At 39.4% G+C, this 23,939-nt stretch overlaps 1 protein-coding gene across 1 annotated transcript; it reads left to right on the top strand.

Moving 5' to 3' along the window:
- Positions 1-2,528: 2,528 nt before the first annotated feature.
- Positions 2,529-23,443, top strand: snrnp48 (small nuclear ribonucleoprotein 48 (U11/U12)). Its single transcript, XM_052023763.1, has 9 exons — positions 2,529-2,716; positions 8,227-8,343; positions 11,215-11,275; positions 14,094-14,174; positions 18,646-18,834; positions 20,107-20,228; positions 20,707-20,837; positions 22,690-22,857; positions 22,934-23,443. Exons 1-9 carry the CDS (start codon positions 2,549-2,551, stop codon positions 22,986-22,988), a joined length of 1,092 nt encoding a protein of 363 aa, XP_051879723.1. The 5' UTR covers positions 2,529-2,548; the 3' UTR covers positions 22,989-23,443.
- Positions 23,444-23,939: the final 496 nt, after the last annotated feature.

Below are 23,939 nucleotides of genomic sequence, written 5' to 3'. Positions count from 1 at the left end.
AGAATTAGCTTAGAGAACTTTAAACTGAGCAGAGCTCCGGGAAGAGTTTGGATATGCAAGGTAAGTTTTTCCACTGTACCTCGGTACAAGTGACAATAATATACCAATACCAATAGAGGGAGATTTAGAAAATTGAAGCAAAAGGATAATGAATGAGAAGCAGACTATGACAGAGCATATAATGAGAAGATTGGAACAGCAAACAGGTCAACAAAACGAAAATGATAAAAAGGCTCTATATCTGAAAACATGATGTTTGTAACATGGTGGATGAATTGATAATGGAATATGATCAAACAATTGGGGGAAAAACTGCAGATGCTGGAAATTTGAAATAAAAACAGATAATATTGGAAATACTCAGCAGTTTGGGGTACACTTGCATGGAGAGAAACAGAACTAATGTTTCAGGTTGATGACCTTTCATTGTCCTGATAACTATTTCCAGGATTTTCTGTTTTACATTTGATCTAACAGCAGTTAGGGATACATGGGTTGCAAGGAAAAGAACCAAGTATTCCAGGGTAGGCAGAATGGAAAAGGTAGTGGGGTAGCTCTGATCATGAAGGTCAAGATTAAGACAGCAATGAGAAATGATCTTGCTTCACAATCCAACATATAGAATCAATGTGGGTGGAGATGAGAAATAACAGAGGAAAGAAATAATTTTTGTTAGTAGTTAATAGGTTCATAAAAGTGTCTACACCATGGAACAGATCATCACTCAAGAAATAAAACAAGCCTTAGTAAAGGATCTTTTGGGAAAGTATTGATCACATTCAATCTGAGTGATAAATTTGGGTGTCAAACTAGGGTCTAAAAGGAAATTATATGGATATGAAAGGAGAGCTGGCTAAAGCAGATTGGATATCAGATTAAAACTTAAGATAGTAGATGCTAGATATTTAGACCATAACATATAGGAGCAGATTTAATCGTGGCTGATTTTTTTTAAACCCCATTCTCCTGCCTTCTCCCTATAACCCTTAAACCCCTTACCAATCAAGAACCTATCAATCTCTGCCTTAAATACACTTAATGACTCAGCCCTCTGTGGTAACAAATTCCACCTTCTAGCTGAACAAATTCCTCCTCATTCTCAGTTCTAAAGGGACATCCCTTTATTCTGAGTGTGCCCTTGGATCCTAGGCTCTCCTACTAATGGAAACATATTTAAAGACATATTTCAAAATTTCCAGTGAAGATGCACATTATGGAGGAATAAAGATTAATGGGATAGAGAATCCATTCATGGCTAAATAAAGAATGGAATTAGGCTGAAATAAAAAGCTTATCATTTTGCAATGAATAGGGGTAGACCTGAACATTGGGAATATTTTAGAAACCTGCAAAGAATTTCTTGAAAATTTGAAGAGAGAAAATAGAACATAGGAGTAAAGTAACAAGGAATGTAAAAACATTGTGAGAGGTTTTACAAGCATGTGACAAGGAAGAGGCAGCAGTCCCTCAGAGGCCAAAACGGGCAACAATAATAGGGAAAAGGAAGTGCAGAAACATTTAATGTGCTCAAGGGGCTTTCCAGCCTTCTGTTTCTATTCTGTTCCAGACGGAGTATTGTATGCAATGCCAGTTGCTACACTACAGGAAGGCAGAGGAGGTTTATCATTTTGTTTCAGTTCAGTTGTGAGGAGACAATGGATAGGCTGGGTTTGTTTTCCTTGGAGTGGAGGTGGGGGGAGAGCTTGATGGAAGTAGGGTGGATAGTTAGAAAGTTGTCCCCCCAACTAATGGTGACATCTAAAACCAGAGGGCATATGTTTAAGGTGAGGAGTTAGAGGGGATCTGTCGAATTTTCTCACCCAGAGAGTGGTTGCAATCTGGAACACACAATGTAATAAGGTGCTGGAGGCTGGTCCCCTCACAGTGTTTAAAAAGTATCTGGATGGACACATGAATTGCCAAGGCATTGAAGGCTACAGACCTAGTGTCACTGAATTATAGGGCAAGAAAACAGGCCCTTTGGCCCCACTTGCCTGTGCTAAGGTGCCTTCTTGAGGTAGTTGCCACTTGTCTGCATTTGGCCCATATCCCTCTAAACTGTTCCAATCCATGTACCTATCCAGTGAGTGCGGGTAAAGGGGGTTAGTATAGATGGGCCAAAGGGCCTGTTTCCCTACTTCCCCAGAACAGACAGATTTCCTTCATTTAGGGATGTCAAAGAACCAACAATTTGGCAGCTTCGTGGTCACCTCCCCCGCCACTGGCTGGTAGTTCCACATTTTGTTTAACCAGGTAAATTCTCCAGCTGCCGCATCTGCAGCATTTATCCAGGCCTCTGGATACTTAAAGTAAAAATAAAACTCTGCCCTGAAACCCTGTAAAAAGTTGTCTTTGCCGGATGGAGCCCATTGAAGAAAAGTGGAATGGACGCCACGGCGAGGCTTCATCAGCGACAGGAGGGCCGACTAGCCGCGGGTTTGGGCGGCAAATCACAGCCGGAGGTGACGCAAGGAGGGCGTGGCTATAGACCCCGCACTTCCGGAGGGCGGACTGGGCGGCCCGCGGATCACGTGACGGCAGCGGCAAGATGGCGGCGGCGGTGGAGGAGGCCAACATCGAGTACTCGAAACGATTGCAGGGCCGACTGGAGCGAGTGAGCGAGCTGGCGCGGTTCACCCAGCACTGCGCCCTGGCCGTGGAGGGCGCACTGAGCGCGCTGGGCTGGAGCGGCGAGGCGGGGGACCCGCAGCGGCCGGTGAGAGGGGCTGGGGCCGGTTCAGTGGGCAGGTACCCGGGAAGAGGGGCCTGCACTATGTTGTGGGGGGCCCGGGCACACCGACCTGTTGCTATCGTATGGGTCACACATCCTTGCAACTGAACAGCCTCGTACCCCAGCAACTGATTATCTCCTGTCCACTGGTCCCCTTGCCACTAATCCCCCCACCCCGTCCACTTGCCACTGATTTCACTCCCCCCCTCCCCCTCCCCCCCTCCCCCCTCCCCCCTACCCCCTCTCCCCCCTCCCCCCTCCCCCTCCCCCCCCCCCCCCCTCCCCCCCCTCCCCCCCCCCCCTCCCCCCTCCCTCCCCCTCCCTCCCCCTCCCTCCCCCTCCCTCCCCCTCCCTCCCCCTCCCTCCCTCTCCCCCCTCCCCCCTCCCCCCCTCCCCCCTCCCCCTCCCCCCCTCCCCCTCCCCCCCTCCCCCTCCCCCTCCCCCCCTCCCCCTCCCCCCCTCCCCCTCCCTCCCTCCCCCTCTCCCCCTCCCCCTCCCTCCCCCTCCCCCCCCTCCCCCTCCCCCTCCCCCCCCTCCCCCTCCCCCTCCCCCCCTCCCCCTCCCCCTCCCCCTCCCCCCCTCCCCCTCCCCCTCCCTCCCCCTCCCTCCTCCTCCCTCCCCCTCCCCCCTCCCCCCTCCCCCCTCCCTCCCCCTCCCTCTCCCCCTCCCTCCCCCTCCCTCTCCCCCTCCCTCCCCCTCCCTCTCCCCCTCCCTCCCCCTCCCTCTCCCCCTCCCTCCCCCTCCCTCCTCCCTCCCTCCCCCTCCCTCCCTCCTCCTCCCCCTCCCTCCCTCCTCCTCCCCCTCCCTCCCTCCTCCTCCCCCTCCCTCCCTCCTCCTCTCCCTCCCCCCTCCCCCCTCCCCCTCCCTCCTCCCTCCCCCCTCCCCCTCCCTCCTCCCTCCCCCTCCCTGCAGTTCCCTTGCCACTGATCCCCCACTTGTAGCCTTGCTGCTCGGCAGCCTTCAAATTAGTTTATTGTTTATTATTAAACACCAGGGTGCAAAGAAATTGCTGAGTCAACGTCAACTGGAAGGCCACTGTTACGATAGACATTTGTCCTTCATGTGTACTTGTTCCTGGAATTAATCTGCTTGCCTACAGTGTTAGCATGTCCAGTACTGTATGTCTCCGTGTATGTGCACAATATATTCCTGGTTGTGTGTTCCTCTGCTTTCTCTCAATATACCAGTTACTGCTTGTTGAACCTCAAGTCCTCGTTAATTGCTGATTTGTTATCTGTAGATTTAATTTTTAAAAAATGTTTCTTTGTGGGAAAAGTGTTTCTTAATGTTGTATTAAATAGGTCTGTACATCGTTCATTGCATTCATTATACGGTCAATTCAATACTTTTTTTTTACACGACAGCAGTGCCACTCATGTTTCAGAACCACTCGTATTCTCTTCAAACAGTACACCCGTGAAGCATTTGGGAAGTTGTTACAGGGGGCGAAGTCCCTCAGTGTCCAGACAGCAGCCCCCCCAGACTATGGCCCTTTCCCACAAAGCCTTTGCAGTGACTACACTGAACTTCAGTGTGTCATTCAGCATACATTCCTGCACCTTTGAATTTGTCAGACAGCATCATTCACTTGCACACATCTCTTTACTATATGTGGATCCAGATACTAAAACATAGAACACTACAGCACAGTACAGGCCCTTCGGCCCACAATGTTGTGCCGACATTTTATCCTGCTCTAAGATCTACCTAATCCTTCCCTCCCACATAGCCCCCTATTTTTCTATCATTCATGTGTCCATCTAAGGGTCTCTTAAATGTCCCTAATGTATCTGCCCCCACAACCCCTGTCAGCAGTGCATTCCACGCACCCACCATTCTCTGTGTAAAAAAAAAACTTACCCCTGACATCCCCCTTATATCTTCCTCTAATCACCTTAAAATTACGTCCCCTCGTGTTAGCCATTGTCACCCTGCAAAAAAGTCTCTGACTGTCCACTCGATCTATGCCTCATCATCATGTACACCTCTATCAAGTCACCTCATCCTCCTTCTCTCCAAAGAGAAAAGCCCTAGCTCGCTCAACCTATCCTCATAAGATATGCTCCCCAATCCAGGCAACATCTTGGTAAATCTCCTCTGCTCCCTCTCTAAAGTTTCCACATCCTTTATAATGAGGCGACCAGAATTGAACACAATACTCCAAGTGTGGTCTGACCAGAGTTCTATAGAGCTGCAACATCACCTCATGGCTCTTGAACTCAATACCCGGACTAATGAAGACCAATACTCCATACACCTTCTTGACCCTATCGACCTGTGTGGCAACCTTGAGGGATCTACGGACGTGGACCCCAAGATCCCTCTGTTCCTCCACACTGCTAAGATTCCTGCCATTAACCTTGTATTCTGCCTTCGAATATGATCTCCCGTGTATCACTTCACACTTATTCGGGTTGAACTCCATCTGCTACTTCTCAGCCCAGCTCTGCATTCTATCAATATCTGTTGTAATCCACAGCAGCCTTCTACACTATCCACAACACTGCCAACCCTGTGTCATCAGCAAACTTACTAACCCACCCTTCCACATCCTCATCCAAGTGTTCATGAGTTCATTCTTATTTTGATGGGAGTGTTGGTAAGCCTTTGGAGCTCCCTCCTGTGGGTATCTGATAATCCTGTTTGCTGTGAGATAAGTTGTATTTGATGCCTTGTGCAAGCAAGTGGTGAAATATCAATAGTTGGTGGGTGGCCAGTATTGGAAATACTGGAAGTCGGGAGTGTGGACCTGGTGTGTTTGTTCTAAGAAACATAAACTTAATAGAAGTTACATACATGGAGGGTTGGAGCGCTGTAGGTCATTAATCTTCAGTCTTATCGTCAACAGCCTTGGGTGATACCCATGTTTTTTGTTTCATGGAAAGTCCGTGCCCCATCCCTGATGAATAATGAGGTTGTGTACTCGGCTTCTGAAGTATATCTACTCGTGTGTGATATGCAACCACTACCAAACATACAAGTGGCTGCTCATAATTAATATTTTTCAATTGTAAATCATTCACGGTAACTTTATAATGAAACACTTGTGTCAATTAAAGGAGCAATTAAAAACAGTTTACTGTTGCTGTGTTTCTTACAATACACTGCTTTAACTGCTTTATTTGGTTTAGAACAGTTTTTAAAAAGAAAACAAAGATGATTCCCACTTATAGAAAACTGCCTTGTTGGGAAAAGGTTGTTGAACATTGAGTTGTTTGGCGTAATTTTAGATTTGACTTTCCTCCACCTTCTGATTAGTCTTTCTTAAGAAATGCCTAACTGTCATGGTCATATGGCGCAGAAACAAGTCCATGCCAATCATCAAAAACCCATTTGCACTATTGCCATTTTGTTCTCTGCCCCCCCCCCCACCCCAAAAGATTCAGTGACCCTTGAGTTGTGGCCCCCATGCCAAGTACATAATCCTCGTTATTGACTGGGGATGGGGCATGGACTTCCCAAGAAACAAAAATCACAGATACAACCGAGGTTGTTGACGATGACACTAAGGCTGCAATAATATACAGTAGTCCACTCTTCCATGTATGTAATTTGCGTATCCAATTGTCTCTGAATGTTGTTATTTGTTGCAGTGTAGGCAATGAAATAATTCAACATGAACATCGCTAAAGTGAAGCACTGAACAAGGGGTTTTAAATGATACATTTATAGAGCACTTGGATCTAAGATAGAGGATAACTTGCTGAAGTGCTTGTATCTGAGCTGACTGTTGCCAGGACTAGAAGTTGATGAGTATTTATTTTTGCTTTACTAGTGGGGAGCTTTCACTCATGGGACTTATTTTATGCAATTTGGGGTTCAACCAAAGATTCATTCTGGCATCTAATCGATAATAATTTTGGATTTTCAGCTGTTATCCCATCTGTTCTTTGGGTCTATTTTCAACCAAAACATCATTGATTGAAATCTTGCTCCTTGATTGAAAATTCCACATTTATCTGAATCTTTTACTCTACTTTTGCTTCTTAATTATAACTAAACATGAATATTGTTGAGAACAAATCAAGTTTGTAATTGCAAGACTGGATCAATGGTGATAATGCAATTCCACCTTAACTAAATGCAATTGAATTTTGGAAAAGTAATCTATTTCCTGCAAGCAAACTTTGGAAATGTAGTACAATTTACAGCAATTAAGATGGCGCATGCATGTCAAGGAATGCAGTGTGCAGCCACTACCATGTTGTTATTAAGTAAATAAATTTCAGAAGTGTTGTACACACATTGGACAGTACAGTTTGCCTATTTCTTTATTCTAGTATGTTCTCCCATGTGTCTTTTTTTGGGATCAAAAATTAAACACACTTCATAATCAGAATATCTGATTTACTTTTAAAAACATGAACAGAACGCATTAAAGCAGCGGAAGGGTTTCTCTTTCAAAGTCATTGAATAATTCAGCACGGAAACAGGCCCTTCAGCCCAACTTGTCTATGCAATTCAAGTGCCCGCCAAAGCTAGTCCCATTTGCCCATGTTTGGCCCGTATCCCTCTAAACCTTTTCAATCCATGTACTTATCTAAATGTCTTTTAAATGTCATTATTGTACCTGCCTCAACTACTTTCTCTGCAGCACATACGCATCACCCTCTCCATGAAGGAGATGCCCTTCAAATCCCTTTTAAATTTTTTCCGTTTCACCTTAATCCTATGCCCTCTAGTTTTTGGTTCACTTTCCCTGGGAAAAAGATTGTGTGCATTCACTCTATCTATGTCCCTCATGATTTTATACACCTCTAAAAGGTCACTGCTCAGTCTCCTACATTCCAAAGAATAAAGTCCTTGCCCAACCTCTTCCTATAACTCAGGTCCTAGTAACATTCTCATAAATCTTCTTTGCACTCTTTCCAACTTAATGACGCCTTCCTTAAAATAGGGTGACTGAAGTACATAATACTCCAAATATGGCCTAACCAACGTCTTGTACAGCTGCAATATAAAGTCCCAATTCCTATACTCAGTGCCCTGACTGATAAAGGCCAGCATGCCAAATGCCGCCTTCACCACTCTCTCTACCTGTGATGCCACTTTCAGTGAACTATGTACTTGTATCCCTAGGTCCCTCTGTTCCACAATACTCCCCAGGGCCCTACTAGTCACTGTATGTCTACCCTGATTTGACTTCCTAAAATGCAACACCTCTCACTTATCTGAATTGAGAGCCATTTACCAATCCTCAGCCCACTTGCCCAGCTGATCAAGATCCTCCTGTAATTTTTGATAACCTTTTTCATTGTCTATGGTATCTCAAACTTCCTTCATTACAGAATGAAGGAGCATACTGTGGTGGGAAATTTCAAGATTTTTGAGGATTTAACTTGAATGCTAAAGACATGAACAATTGTTGGGTTTAGTTTATACATTGAACTGGTGTCTATTTATATAAAGTTCCCTGTATGTTGACTACTATTTTCATTGGTATTGCTCATTTTTTTAATCCTGTAAGTAACTTTGCATCCCATAAAATTTTCCAGCCTGATCCAATGGTTACTTGTCCATTTGATGGAAATCACAGGCTTCCAAAATCATCACTGGAAAAACATGTTGCCTCTTGCAGGCTAAGAAAACTGGGATATTCTAGAGAGGAACAGGTTTGTATGTTGTTAGATATTTGTTAAATATGTGCTTAGTTTAAGATATAACTGCTTTTAATTATGTTAATTTTTGAAAAAGGGTTTTTATCATTGCCTCTGGTATTCAGAAATATTGAAAGTTTTGGCAGATGGCAATACTGGTGGGGTTTTTTCTGTTAAAGCTAGATCTGTCCTTGGTAGGACCAAAACTACTTGGTATTCCAGTTGGGATTTCATCAGAGCCATATATAATTGCAATTAGATCACTCTACTCTTATCCTCAAATCCTTTTTTGAAAAACAGTAAAGAACCATTAATTTTTCTAATGCTTACTATTCCTGCATGTTAAATTTCTGCGATTTGTTTACTGAGGCTTTTGGTTCCCTCTGAATAAAAAATATTTTGTGTTCCCTCCCAATTTTAATTAATAATCTGCTGTTTCATTTTTAGTAAGCTGGATAATCTCATCTTTTCCTACATATTCCATCTTCCACATACCTGTCTGTTTATTTAATTTGTCTATGTACTTTCATGGTTTCTTTGCGTGCGGGTTATTTTCCCAGCCACTTATGTATTTTCAGCAAAAATGATTAACCTCACATTTGGTCCCCTCATCTAAGTCATTGATGCAGATTGTAAATAGTGAATCCCAAGTATTGGAATTGGTTTATTATTGTCATATGCACCAAAATACAGTGAAAAGCTGTTGTTTGTGTGCCATCTGTGCAGGTCATGGCGTACATAAGTACATTGAGGTAGTAAAAAGGAAAATGGAATGCAGAATAAAGTGTTGCAGTTACCTAGAAAGTGCAGTACAGGTAAAGACATAAAGTGCAAGGGCCACAATGAGGTAGGTTGGGAGATCAAGAGTTCATATTTTAGCGTATGAGCGATCCTTGAAGAATCTGATAGATTGAAGAAAATGTTAGAAATTCTTAGTGTTAGAATTCAGATTTAAAAGAACAGAATGATTATGATAAATGTAATGAATGGGTCTGCTAAGAGCAGCATGCAAAGAGTCGCCATACTTCAGCAATGGATGATAGCTGTCTAGTCCTTAAGGTATACCAAGAATTACAGACCATCAATTCAAATGACCTGAATTCTCCTACTCGATCCGTCATAATGTTGCTCCTTAATCCCATGAGTCCTCATTTTGTATGATACCCTTTCGTGTGTTTTTATTGAAAGCTTTTTTTGAAAATCCAAATATCTTGTATCCACCTGCTAGTTAAAACGCACACAATCTCTAAATTTGTCAAACATGAGTTCATGGCAGAATTGACCTTCATTTTATGATATTGTGCCCATCGTAATGTCTCCCATAATAAATTCCAGCATTTTCTCTATTACTAATGTCAGACTTACTTTACAATGATGAAAAAGAGAAAAGGCAAGGATCTAGTTTCTAATCCATGGGGATCTTCCTAAAATCTAGGGAACACAGGAAGATAAAAACTGTGGGACAGGTAATATCAGGTCTGTATTCCAAACTTCTTGGATTATTTTCACCAGTAACATTTTGTAACTACAGTTTTCCCTTCTTCCTTTTTTTTTGCAATATAAGTAAAATGTAAATTTTGTGATATTAGGCTGATTATCCTGGTTTTGGCCCACTCCTTGCATTTGCTGCCCACAGTTGTTGTATGTACTAATCTGAACTGATGTGGAGCATCAGCCAAGCTGGTTCTCTGTACCTCAGAAGTGTCGTGTGACTTGGAGTGGTCGCATTGCTGTGAGGGGACCTTGGGTGTCAGATGCTAGCAGTGAAGACCTTTGGAGCTGTTTCTGATGGTTGGGAGAAATTTTTCTCTGGTATGTCAGAGGCTGAGGTGATAGCAGTTTATAAAATTATGAGAAGTGTAGATTGGATAGACAGAATCTTTGTCCCATGGTAGAAATGTTAAATACTAGAGGATATGTGTTTAAGGGGAGAGGAGGAAAGTTTAAAGGAGATATGCAGGGCAAGTATTTTTTTTACACAGTGGTAGATGCCGGGAGCAGGCTGCCGGGGTGATGATGGAAGCAGATACGATAGTGGCATTTAAGAGGATTTTAGATGGAAATGTAAATATTCAGGGAATGGAGGGATATAGATCATATGCAGGCAGAAGAGATTTAATTTAATTTGGCTTCATGGTCAGTTAAGGCATTGTGGGCTGAAGGGCCTGTTCCTGTGCTTTACTGTTCTATGTAAAACCTCAGAGTTACACAATTAAAAAGAAGAAATTTGATTACAGGCATCTTTAAAATGATAGCATATATTTAAAAACAAAGTAAAATAGGTAAATCACTCATCTTTCTTGCAGTGGTAGTTACCACCTTCTAATGAATAAGCCCTCAGTTGTTTTGCCAGCCAGTTCAAGCATGAAGCTGAGGGGTTGGATGTGCAATGCATCTTTCATCCATGCTTGGCTTATCAGCTGCTGGACTCAGCAGTAGGTCCAATGATAGCATCTTGTCTCCAGCTTGCCTCAGATTTCTGTGTTTGACCCCACGTGCGGATATCTGACATGAGCTGACCCATGAACTGCAGATAGCTGAGAGATTTTTGTGGAACTATCAGCTACGTGTAGATTTATTTTGGACCACACAGCAAGATGCCCAACTGCTTCAGCACACCTATGTCAGTGTTTGCAGTGAGTCATGAAGGTGACCAGAAAATCCATGATATTCCTTTCCATGTGTTCTAGGAGATTTGTGGGATCATTTTAAGTGAGGTGTCATTGACCATTGAAGGAGACTAAATTTTTCATAATGTGGTAACTTTGTGTCAAAACCTTTCATTCTTAATTTCTGGTCTTAAGTAGTTAAGCACTTGTATCTGAGGTTTTTATGTAACTTCAAATTTTAATTTTATAATGTTTCCTTGAATCTTATAACATTTAGGCAGAGATGTATGACCCCTCATTTGCCTATGAGAAGACTCTGGTACCTACCTTTAAAATGGGTGAGTATAATGTCAGTGTTCAAGGAGAGTAACTTTATTTCTACAACTGCAACTTTTACATTTCCTGATAAACTGATTGACATAATGTTAATGATAATGTAATATTTATTATTTTTTCAGTATAAAAGATACAGATAGATATCTAAGCAGCTCAGTGTGAGTCTTAATCCTTCTCTGAGACCATTTCTAATGCACCCGGCTGGTGTTTTTTATTATGCTTGTTAATAGAAGTATATCTCTAAAATTTCAATAAACCCTTGAATTTATCTGATTATAAAGCATTTTAACTATGTAGAATTGTTTTAGTTGCAGACTTGGAGCAAAAGATCTGGAAGTTTTGTATCCATTAAACCTTTTTGTGGGCATATGGTTATACTTAATGTTATATTATTGTTTAAACATTTGAGATACATTTTCTTTACAAAAGCAAACTGAATAAACTCTAGAGCAGTGTTTCTCAACCTTTTTGATACCAAGGCTTGGCTGCTACTTGTCTAAACTGGTGGATCTCTTTTAAGTTCCTGGCCAATTTTGTTTTCTGCTGCTGGATTTGAACATGAGCGCACACAGTGATGTTTAATTCAGTTGAATGATCTGAACATAAAGTTTTCTTCTAGAAGACACCGTTGAAAGGAAGTGAACATGGTCATTTTTTTAAAATGCAGGCCCTATCTGTCTGGTAGAGTTGGGTAGGGTGTTTTACTTTTTATGCATGTTCCATTTTCAAAGTAAATAGTGGACACCAGAAAATTATTTTTGTGAAAACATAGTTAAAGGCATAATAGCAAGGGAGATTGATAATTTACTTTAAAATGCACATCATGGATAATTTAGTTTTAAATATATCCTAATGAGGATTACAGTATCATAATGAGACTTTTGGAACTGCCATATTTCCATGATCTTTTCAATTCAATAATAAATGTCAGACAATAATACACATAGCATCTTTCCAAACCTCAGTCTGTTTTGGTACATGCTTTTATTTGCTGTCGTTGCTGAAAATCCATGGTCACAAAGGTAAGTGGAATGGCAGTAAGGCTTTGACACCAAGTTTACTGAGTTCTGGATGCTTTGTATTTTTCATCCAGAAGCTGGTTAAGTCAGGTTTTGAAATTGTAACTTCAAGCTCTTGATAGTTGACAGTTGCAGCAACCTGCCTTCTGAAATTGGCAACAGCAAGATCCAGGTGGTTACAGATGAGAATGGGTCACAAATCAGTTGCCTTCCTTTCTGTGGATCAGAGTCAAGGGAAGCACTATTTGAATTTTTGCAAAGTTGAGTTTAGATAGGATGATGTGTCATATTGGAAAATCAGATTGACTTTTTGTTGGCAGCAAGAGCTGGAAAGATGGAACATGTCAAAACAATTGTACCCAACTTTCTTTTTGGATTGCATTATAGTCATAGAGTCATACAGTACGAAAACAGGCACTTCGACCCAACTGGTCCATGCCGAGCAAGGTGTCCATCCAAGCTAGTCTCATTTGCCAGTGTTTGACCCATAACCTTCTAAACTTTTCCTATGCGTGTTGCTTAGCAACCATTAGTTAGAGAGATACAAGAAACAGAAGGGGAATATGCAAGCACAGATTCCACAAAATTGCATTCTTTATTTAAAAAAAACTGACATTGTTTACCATTTCAAATGCTCTGGATTCTCTTCCCTGTATAGATAGATATAGGTGATTGAAGTGATTATATATTTCTAATATTCATTATAAATATCAAAGGAGACTTAATTTGAGACAAAAGACTTTAAGTTCACATTGCAGTTCATATCCCTGCTTAAGTACTTAAGCTTCTACATTTGGTAGCTTCATGGGTCTACATGGGTCAGCTTCTACATTACAGCATGCAAAAGTAGGGATGGTGGTCAGTCCCCATTTCTTCATACACAGCAGCAAAGATGGGAGAATTGAGGGCTTGACCCTTAACAAAATTTGCAGTACAATAATGAGGGCATTGTTAAGATCTGGAGATAATTTTTTGGCTGCCAGTACCTCAGTGAATGAAGTAATGCATTGTCTACATCCCTCTGGCCACAAAACCTGAATGTCTACTTGCCTTTGTGACTGCTCCATTAGTGCGAATTCCAGTGCAATGGTCCCATGAGTCCATGCCTTGTCACATTCTCGTGAAGAACTCAAATAAAAATTCGCACCATTTCTAGTTTTTGGAAGTTCTTCACAGCAAAGTGAATCTTCATGAAAGGCCCTTCACAGGCATATGAACAGGAACCACAGTGTGACAAATGTCAGTCAACTCATCTAACTTTAATACAAACCGGCTGACATTTTCACTCTCTCTATTGGGATTCAATGTCTTCTGCAACATAGTAATTCTATATGAAGTAATATCATTTGACAGCTATACAATACAAGACTGTATTACAGTCATCTATCATTAAGGACATTTGCCTATTGCAAGTGGTGATTTGCATTTGGCAATGTGATGGGCCGGCGGTACATTGTTTTTGAAATAGAAGGCCTGAAGCTGCAGAAGATGGGACGGTAAGCTTAATATGAGCTGTTTGGGGATTTGTGATCTACTGCTTCCATTCAGCAATCTCAAAAGTCTGTCATTCTTTTCCTTAAAATATTTTATAAACTTACTTTTAATCTGACCTCACGGACTTGTGAGGCCACCACTGCAAAACCGCACTGATCCACAGGCCGATTGTTGAGGAACACTGCTCTAGAGTATCCCTTTTTGAATATCTTATTTGATTTGTTCATTTCTTGGTATACGTTTCCATGTATGAAATACCATCGTACATTGTTGTACAAAAAGGCCTGTATTATCTTGTTCTACTTAGACAAAGATTTGCAAACTCGGATAATTCAAGAAGCAAGAAGTAAAGCTCCACTTGGAAAAGAAGAGAGAACATTTTCACAAAGTAAGTAAAAATCTGCATCACTTTCCAATATTATAAAGATCACTAGTGTATGATTGCAATGTAAATTTAATGTAGGTTACTGGCACTCTTACTGGCAGTGCCTCTTCAAAATAGTCATCTTGAAATAGCTATTCTTGTCCATAATTTGTACAACTGGACCTTCAGTTATTTCAGTGATTATGTAGTTTACTTTCAATCAGTGTATCTGTAATATCACACACAATGAATAAAATATAATTATGAACATTAGAAATAAAAGTACACCAGGCCCATTAATGATTAGCCTGCCCACTAGATATTGCAAACTGCTATGTGACTGTCCTCTTTTTGGCTGGGGGAGAAAAGAAATGTGTGCAATCAAATTAAACTTGGGGAATTCCTTCCAGAATGCAGGAGACTATTTCACACAATTCATCATTGGATTCACACCATATTTTCTCCATACTCCTAAAGGGTATTAGGAATAGCCAAGAGGCTGTTGATGCTGGGTCATTTGAACTTCAAGACTGAATTTAATAGATTTCTTTTGGATCAGGGTATTTAAGAAGCAACAGTTTTCCAGCTGAATAGCAGAACAGGCTTGAGGGACTAAGTGACATGCTTGTGGATCTATATTCTTATATGATGGAATAGAGCCAACCCAAAATCATCATCCCCATCTGTTACATTGACTGCAAAGGTAACAGATTTCTGGTATAATTTCTGAATCCCTTCAGCAGCTTTGTCTGGAACAAAGAAATCTATTATTCTGTTTAAACATTGTAATATCCTTAGTGAACAATGTCAAATATATTTTCTCAAGTCTTACTGTTGTATTAATATTGAATATTATTCTGGCATTCATTTACTTTATTCCCTTGAGGACTTAAAATAAATAAATACTTTATTGGAGACGTTTAAAGGTTCAATTTTTTTCCCCTGATTTGCAGATCCTCAATGTACTTGCATATCATTTATCAATCACATTTAGATGACCATTGAAACAAGATTTAGGAATGAAAGTTCTTCATATTTAATTTCATTTTAATACAGTAACCTGCTAATGATGAATTCTTGATAATTAGCTAACCTTTGTTTTAATTAGTTCTGGTGTCTATTGAAGTTTACCCTTGGTATGATTGTGACTGAAATTATTCAGTCTTTTAAAATCTGGTATAAAGTTAACTCATGTATGCAGGGGTAAAGGACTGTTGAAATATAATATTTTGTAATCCATTTTGTTTCTTTAAAAAGCCTAGTGCCTTTGAACAACGTGACTCAGTTTTCTTCATGAGGTAGAACAAAATACAGTTTGTGGAATTTCTCCTTTCATCAGTCAGTAACAGTGTTTAGAGTATTGGACTGACATAGTTAACAGAACCGAAGATTGGTGTTTCTCATTGACCCTTGCAGTTAAGAAATGAGGTTAAAGAGATACCTGTAAATCATTGTTCATGTAAACCTGGGACTGTTGCTGAGCAGTGGTGATGAATGAGAGTTCCTTGTTTGTTCCATCGAATGGTTTTCTTTATTGAAGGACTGCACATGTTTAACCGTGCTTGCTAAATATATTTCTTAAAAAATTGAGTGATATTGTTTAGAATAAAAATATGTAGGTATTGTTAATTCAGCTTTACCATGTAGTATAAGGCTCCACTCCCACAATGTTCTCAATTGCAACTCATTCTCCAGAAAAAATGTCACACTTGCAGCTGTAATCTATTATCTTTTTGAAGATTTTAAAACAGCTACACATTTAATATGACGTACCAGTCATAGTATTTACTTCTATATATTCCTTTTTGTTACCCCTTGTATGATGATCGGCTGCTGATTGACATAGGGCCAGGCTAGATGTGTATGTACTGGACCTCAGCCCAGGTGAATAAATCAACATTTTATATATAAAAAAAAATACATCTATGCAAAAGTCCAATTGGTTTGTACCCTTTCACCCAATGTAGGTGAAAGATTTTGGCCATGGGGTGTGATTTAACTTGTTTTATATCAGCTGTTAACTTTTAGTTCCTGTAACCAGTTATAAACTTCAGCTGATGCATAATATTTATGCTGTTACAGTGACAGCAAACTAAATTGTAATTCTGATGCACATTTCATTAAATATTTAATTCATTTTGAACATGATAATTTAAACTTTTTGGTTTTTCTCTTTCAGTAACAGGGGTGAGTATATTTGACAGAGGAATGATGAACATGAAAGAATGTTCTCCTCATGTACAGATTTGCACAGAATTTTACTTGATGTCATACAGTATCCTTTTAATATTATTATATCCTTTAAAAATGGACCATAACCGGACTGGTTAAATAGAACTTCAAAGATTGTATTAAGGAATATTGATCTTTGCTCAATGTTTTCTGAATAGACCTATTTAAACCAAATTACTTTGCATTAAAATACTTTATCCTAGCAGGCCTTTACTTTAGTGGTCTGCTATATCTGATTTCATTATCTGGGGGAACAGAAGTTGAATTTAATTACTATTTTAATTTTCAAATACAAGTTTTTTGCTGCGCAAAACAACTGCTACATAAAAAGACAAATCACTTTTTAAAAGAATATCTTTAAAATTTGGAGGAAAATGAAATTATTATCTTATTATGATGGAGCGGCTTAGAAAGGTACAGAGATTGAGGTCATGAAGTAATTTAAGAATGAAAATTTTAAAGCCGGCTCATTTAGGAACCAGGAGCCAATGTAGGCCAGTCAATGATGGATGAACAGGTTATGAGGTACGAAGTGTTGAGCAAATTTATCTTTAAAGGGAGGTGGGGTTGGGGGGGGCAGAGGAAGGGGGGGGGTACCAACTGAACAATTACTAACTGAGTAGTTGAGTCTAGATGAGAGTTTCAGTAGCAAATGTGCTGAGTAGGGTAATATGCTGCTGGAAGCATCTTTTACACTGGAGAAGTTAGGGGTTCAAGCTCTCCTCTAGTTCACATAGGATGCCGTGGTTGGAAACAACTTTTTGCCGTATGCTAATTAAAACATCCACGTAGATGTTTTAATAAATAAGCAATAAATGAAGGTAAGTCTTGCATATGTAATAAAACATCTTTCATTGCCAGTGGTTAATGGATTGTAAATGCATTTTGAGTAAATAGTTAAATGTTGAGTATTTTCAACTCAAAGGTGAAATCCTTGAGATGGAGTAGAATTGGCATATTTGGCATTGTTGACTAATACGCCATCCCAGGTATATCTCAAACCTAGTTTTAAATAGAAAAGCTTAGGTAATATTACAGTAACAATTTTAGGATCAATAATTGGATTTGTTTTTCTGTGTGACTTTTATCTCTATCTTCAGTGCTTTACTCAGACCTTCATGTGCTTTGTAGCTTATTATGACATTGAAGCGTATTGCTCACCTTTTAACCAGATTTTTTTCAAGCTTGATTTATCAGATTTGGTGTGACTTTAGTTCATTTTTGTTCTACAAAACCTATTGAATTTAATTTAAATCTTCAGCAATAAGATTTTTTTTTATTGTGAGCTGTTTTAATTACATAAATTCATTATGTAATATGTATTGTAAAAATCTAGACTTTTTAGAATGTGCACTTGTTGCATTTCTTTGTAACCATTTGTTACCTACACTTTCTGATACATAGTCATGGCTGCCACTTCAATTGTCCTTTGTGGTACAGGGCAGTGGCTGAATTGGAAGTTGACTTTATTTTTATCTGGTTGTAGCTAATCCAGCCAAATGTGTTAAAGGATGGTTTTTGTGTAGATGTCATGATGACTCCCAGACTGGTGAAGCAAATTGATGCATTGAACCACCAACTCAGTGCTAAATTGTCTTGAAAGCAATTGTCTCTTGTTATATCACTGCGTGAATAATACAGAAATTTCACTCTTGACTGAAAAATCTGATGGCTTTGTAAAACTTATGTTTTCCTGTATTTGATTTTTGGTAAGAGCGATGAGTGTGAATGGCTCACCAAGGCAGGCAGAACCTCGGGTCAAATCTGTATAAGTTATCGTCCTCAATTTGGTGTGCATTGACAGGAGATTTCAGGCTTCATGCCAAAAAATTTCTGAAGATGTACTCCAGGTCTCCATTAGTTCTTGGTGGAATGATCTAAATTTTGCTTTGAGTGAGTTGGGAGGAGATCTTCCAATTGAAAATAGCATCCTAATTGAGGACCTCAAGCTGGTAGCTCTGTCAAGAGGTGGCAACTTTGTTGTTATGAGGCAGCAGGTTAGGACTATAACTAATATCCAGATAATTGTGCTGTTGACACTATTAGGGTTGTGACTTTTTAAAAATGTACTCTTTGGAAAGGTATTTATGAATACTAGATATCTTCAGAGCTGTCTCTGTAATTTTAAAAATATAAGATTTGGGGTTTTTGTTTGACCACACACGATAGCCCATTTTCCAATAGTTAAAGTTATACACTTGCAATTTTTTTTGGAAATTATGTAAAGTTTAGAAGTAATTAAATAAATTGTTAATATACATAGGTGATTATTCTTCAGTACCTCTTGAAGTTCCTGAGAATCATCAACGTTCTATTTGTGACCTAACTCCTGCGGATCGCCTGGCTATTTATGAACATGTTGTCAAAGAAACCAGTCAGCAAAAAAACAAATCTAGGTCTTTTGAAAATGACAGTGACTTGTACGTGGACCTTGCTGCAAAACTCAGCCGAGGTTTGTACTTAATTTTTTATTTAACAACTACTTAGTTTAAACTAGCTTGGTTTGTTCATCCAGTATTATAAGCAAACAACACAACAATAGTTTCAAATGTAGGGTGAAGCTGTAGAGTTTTAATCATACAGCATTCCACATCACTCGTAACAATGTTAAATAACATAGTTGGTACAAGTTGAATAAAGAACCTGTATATCCATGTTTGCTTGGTAACATCAAATTAGTTGGGTGCAGAAAGATGCAAAAAGGCATTACCAGAATGTGGAGAAAACTGGTAGTTGCATTCCATTTGGCACCTATTAGGTTATCCACTTTCAACCCAAGATTGATCAGGGGATTTTCTAGGTACAGAAAATCAAAGCAATTTGAGAGTCCACATTCAGAAACTACGAAACTACTAGATAAGTGACAAAAGATAATTCAAGAAGTTAATGAGATGTTGGTCTTTATCACCAGGAAGCTAAAAATACAATGGACTTTAATTTATATATAATGTACTGGTTGGGCTCCATATCAAGCTTTGCATTTGGTCCTGGCCACCACATTTCAGGAAATTATAACAGTGTATGCAGATTCATCAGAATACCATTTTCTAAAAATATTAGGATAGGCTGCATAGAATAGTTTTCACAAGAGGCTGGAATATTTAATAAGTACCCTAATTGAAGTGTTCAAGAAGGGAAATGTGTAGATGGAGAAGAATTATCTCCTCTATTGGAGATGGGGGGGGGGGGGGTGGAGCGGGAGGGGTGGCAAGAAAAAGGGGTCATTATCTTGTATTTCCTAAAATTAGAAATTTTAATGGGCACCAAATAGTACCGTCAGCAATTAATGGCTCAAATTGCTCTTGGGAACTGGGTTTGTTTTTGTTTAATATACTAATTGTATTAAATTATAATTTAATAATTATAGATTATAATTGGAATACTTTGGCAAGATTTGTAACCTTTGGCCTTCTATTTGTGAGGTTATTTCATTTCTTAGTGTCTATTTGAGTGATTGTACCAATACGTCATGTACTTGTCTAAATGTAATAACCCAGTGTTCAAAACAAATGCATTAATTTTTAAGCTATTTGATGCTGATAGGTTTTCTTATTTTAAATTGCATTGTTGGTGTATAAGCAAAGACCTGCCTTAGAATTGGAATCACAGATAATTGGCATGACACTAGTGTGAGCTACTTGCTGTGAGAAATGTTATTGCACATAACATCTGTACTTTGATTAGGCAGGCCATGTAAGCAAAAATTGTTTTCATTCCTATGTAGATGAGGAACAGAAAGGACCAAAGTCACACCTTGAAATTCTTGCTGAAATGAGAGATTACAAACGCCGTCGCCAATCCTACAGAGCCAAGAATGTTCATATAACAAAAAAATCTTACACAGAGGTAAGAATGTGTGAACCAGTATATTGTATTTAATAATGTCAATGATGCATACATCATTTGCCATTCATTTTCTGTTTTCTTCCTTGTCCATTAAGTGAATCTCATTAAAAATGCAAGTGAAGGGCAAAAAAAATGTCTAGCAGAATTATAATAATGAATCACATTGAATTTGGCTTGCTGTTTGAACCTGCAGTGCATGGTCACCATCTGCATCCACCTAATCTTGGCCAGATGCAGAGGACTCAACAAATTATCCTTCTGCATCTATGAGGCCTGGCAGGGCCTTCAATGGCAACAAAACAGTGGGCAGTGTACAGCTGAAGCCCCTCCCTAGAACCCCTGGAATGCCTTTTCATAGGAGGCTAGGTTGTAGATGTAATCAGAAGTCAGTTTTCAAAATAGATTTGTAGTATATAAAGATCTTGTCATTTTGTGATGCATTTAAAATTCAATCTTATTTATTGTTTCTAATTTACAGATAATTAAGGATGTAATTAACGTACACATGGAAGAACTGTCAAGACAGTGGAAAGACCAGAATGACTCTGACAATATGGAAGAAGAAGGCCAAAGCTCTGTATGTTTAAAAAGCTCTGCAATTGCACGTAGGTATGTGGACCACATTTGTGCTCATTTCAATTTGATTGTGAAATGGTGAAAATCTAGCTGGATTCAATGAACTGATCTTGTAGTGAGGGTGTTTATCTCTTTGTTTTTCAAAATATTCCACAGTTAACAACTGAAAAGAATTAAAAATATTTATAGCATACAGAAAGATTATGAATGATGTTTTAAATGATTTTTTTTGCACATGTCTAATTAGATACTTGGGGCAGTGGGAATCTATTTTTGTCAAATATTCTGACTGGCCCACCACTGTTCAATCAAGCATGACAAGGAAATTAAATTTGGATACTTTATTTCAAAAAATAACCAAAAAACCCCTTCAATAAATGAATAGATGTTTGTCCAAAGTTTAATGCATAAAGTTAATGACCTGTGACATATAACTGACCTTTAAAGATTCTTTTCTTTTCACTAACATGCAAACATAATACCAAAAATATTACCGAATCATAAATTTAAAGAAAGTAAGTCAAATTGTAGACTAGTGATTGAAGATGTAAGGGCTTTGATCTGTTGGGATCAGCTATTTACTAAACCATCAGGTGATCCTTGGTAGAAGATGTGTAAATATTGAATGTGACATTTGAATTGATTTCTTAAAACAAGCTTCTAAGCTTGACCAGAGTGGTGTGGAGGGAGAGAAAAAGGCTAGGTGTTGCATTTCTTTCACCAAGTGTGAACAGTTCATTGGGTTGTTTAAATATTGCACTTGGGCATTCAGGAATGGATTTGTCAGAAAGCTATAGGGGCTGATCACACCACATTTTTCGTGCTGGAAGAGGCCCAAGAGTCCTTAAGGAACCTGTAGAGCATGAATATAGTTTTGCAAATTTATATGACTGGGAACACTTTAACTTTACAGGAAATGAATATACTCCTCTCATTGTTTGTAATGTGTCCCCTTGTTTGTAATTTATATAAACTATTTGGATGTGAATGTACAAGGCATGGTTAGTAAGTTTGCAGATGATACTAAATAGGTGGTGTTTTAGATAGTGTAGAAGGTTATGGAAAATTATAGAGGGATCTTGATCAGTGGGTATGTGGGCTGAGGCTTGGCAAGTGGCTTTCAATCCAGATAAATGTGAAGGTAGAGCCCTGGGAAGTGTTATGGAACATAGTGACTTAGGAGTGCAAGTGTATAGTTCTCTGAAAGCAGCATCACGGGGAGATAGGGTGGTGAAGAAGGCGTTTGGCATGCTACCCTTCAAGCAGGGCATTGAGTACAGGAGTTGGGAAGTTACATTGTAGTCATATAAGACATCGGTGAGGCTGCATTTGGAGTATTGTGTACAGTTTTGGTCACCCTGTTATAGGAAAGATGTTATTAAACTAGAAAGAGTACAGAAAAGATTTACAAGATGTTGCCTGGACTTGGGGGCCTGAGTTACAAGGAGAGGTTGCGTAGACTAGGACTTTATTTCCTGGAGTGTAGGAGACTGAGGGATGACCTGATAAAGGTGTATATGATCATGATGGGCATAGACAGGGTGAAGGCACATAGTCTTTACCATGGAGGGCATGCTAAAAACAGGAGGACATAGGTTTAAGATCAGAGGCGAGAGATTTAAAAGGGACATCAGGGGCAACTTCTTCATGCAAAGAGTGGTGGGTATTTGAAATGAGTTGCCACAAATGATGGTTGAGGCAGGCACATCAGCAACAGTTAAAAGCCATCTAAATAAGTACATGGATAGGACCAAATGCAGGACCAGTTGGGCCGAAGGGCCTGTTTCCATGCTGTATGACTCTGTGACTGAATTTTGCAGGATTAATGTGCAGGAATGGGCTTGTATTGATGGTGTTTTTGGGTGGGCATATTTTTCTGTTGTAGACGAAGATCCAATGACAAAATATCTCCTTCAATTGAGTCTCCATCTACTGGAAGTGGTAAAACTGTAGATCGCGACAATTGGAAAAGGAATCGCAGTCGAAGTCCACGGGAGCGGAAAAGAAGTCCAGAATGGAATAAGGAGAGAGATTCAAGGAAAAAGCAAGAGAAGTGAGTAAATTCTCCATTGTAAAGTAATATTTTTTGTGTCAGTGGTACAGATATAACGTTTTATGTACAATTTCAGAGAGCATCAATCTCGCGATGACGACCGCCATCGAAGTTACAGACGGCGAAAGTGACTTGGAAATACTGATGGAAAGAAATGAAATTAATTAAGATATACAAATGCTGTGTACAAGGACTGAACTTTTTTTAAAACTCGAAATGAATGTTACAGTTTGCTAGACAAAATGACGGTAAAGCTTCAGTGGAACATCATTAAGCATCATCTGCATATAGCCACTATTATTTGCTATCTGATGTCTCCAGCAATAAAAACAAGGCCAAGACAGTTCCCATCAGAATATTATAAAAATGGATGTATATGCAATTTATTTCAAAATGTTTACATTGCTCTCCATATTTTTTCCACATTGAGAATTGTTATAATTTTGAAATCAATCCTAAAATGCTGATTATTCTGATTTCTGTCAACTGATTGTGTAATTGTTATAATTTTTTAAGGTTGTTTTTTTAATTAAATGCTTGATGTATAAAATGTATTCAAGTGTTGAACCAAATAAATCTTCCTTGCAGACAGATTGAGAACTTCTTGTTAAGTGGAAAAATAAAGGTTGGATTTTACTGAAGCAGAATGTTGCAATGCTGGAAATCAGGAATAAAAGCAAATATGCTCTGAATGCTCAGTGCTTGTGGAGAGATCAGGGTTTTGACCTGAACCATCAACAATTCCTTTCCTCCAATAGATGCTGATCGACCCACCAAGTTCCTCCAGCAGATTGTTTGTTGCTTGCACCAAAAGGTTCTTGCAGCACTAGAGGTGTTCATTTGGACTACTGTGCCAGTGATGGATCTTTGAAAGAGTTAGCCAATCGTGTTACCCCACCGTGCGCCCCCCCCCCCCCCCCCCCCAACCACTCGCCTCAACTCTTTCTCACGATCCTGCCATGTCCTCTTCTATGCAACGTTTTGTATTGCATGTAAAAAAACATGGGACTTGATCATAATCAGAAAGAATGTAATGATGTAGCAGCAGACTCTGGTTAATATTAAAAAGTAATCTTCAAGCT

Source organism: Pristis pectinata, chromosome 9, assembly GCF_009764475.1.
Source record: "Pristis pectinata isolate sPriPec2 chromosome 9, sPriPec2.1.pri, whole genome shotgun sequence".
Classification (NCBI taxonomy): Eukaryota; Metazoa; Chordata; class Chondrichthyes; order Rhinopristiformes; family Pristidae; genus Pristis; species Pristis pectinata.
This window is presented reverse-complemented; position numbering and strand designations above follow the sequence as displayed.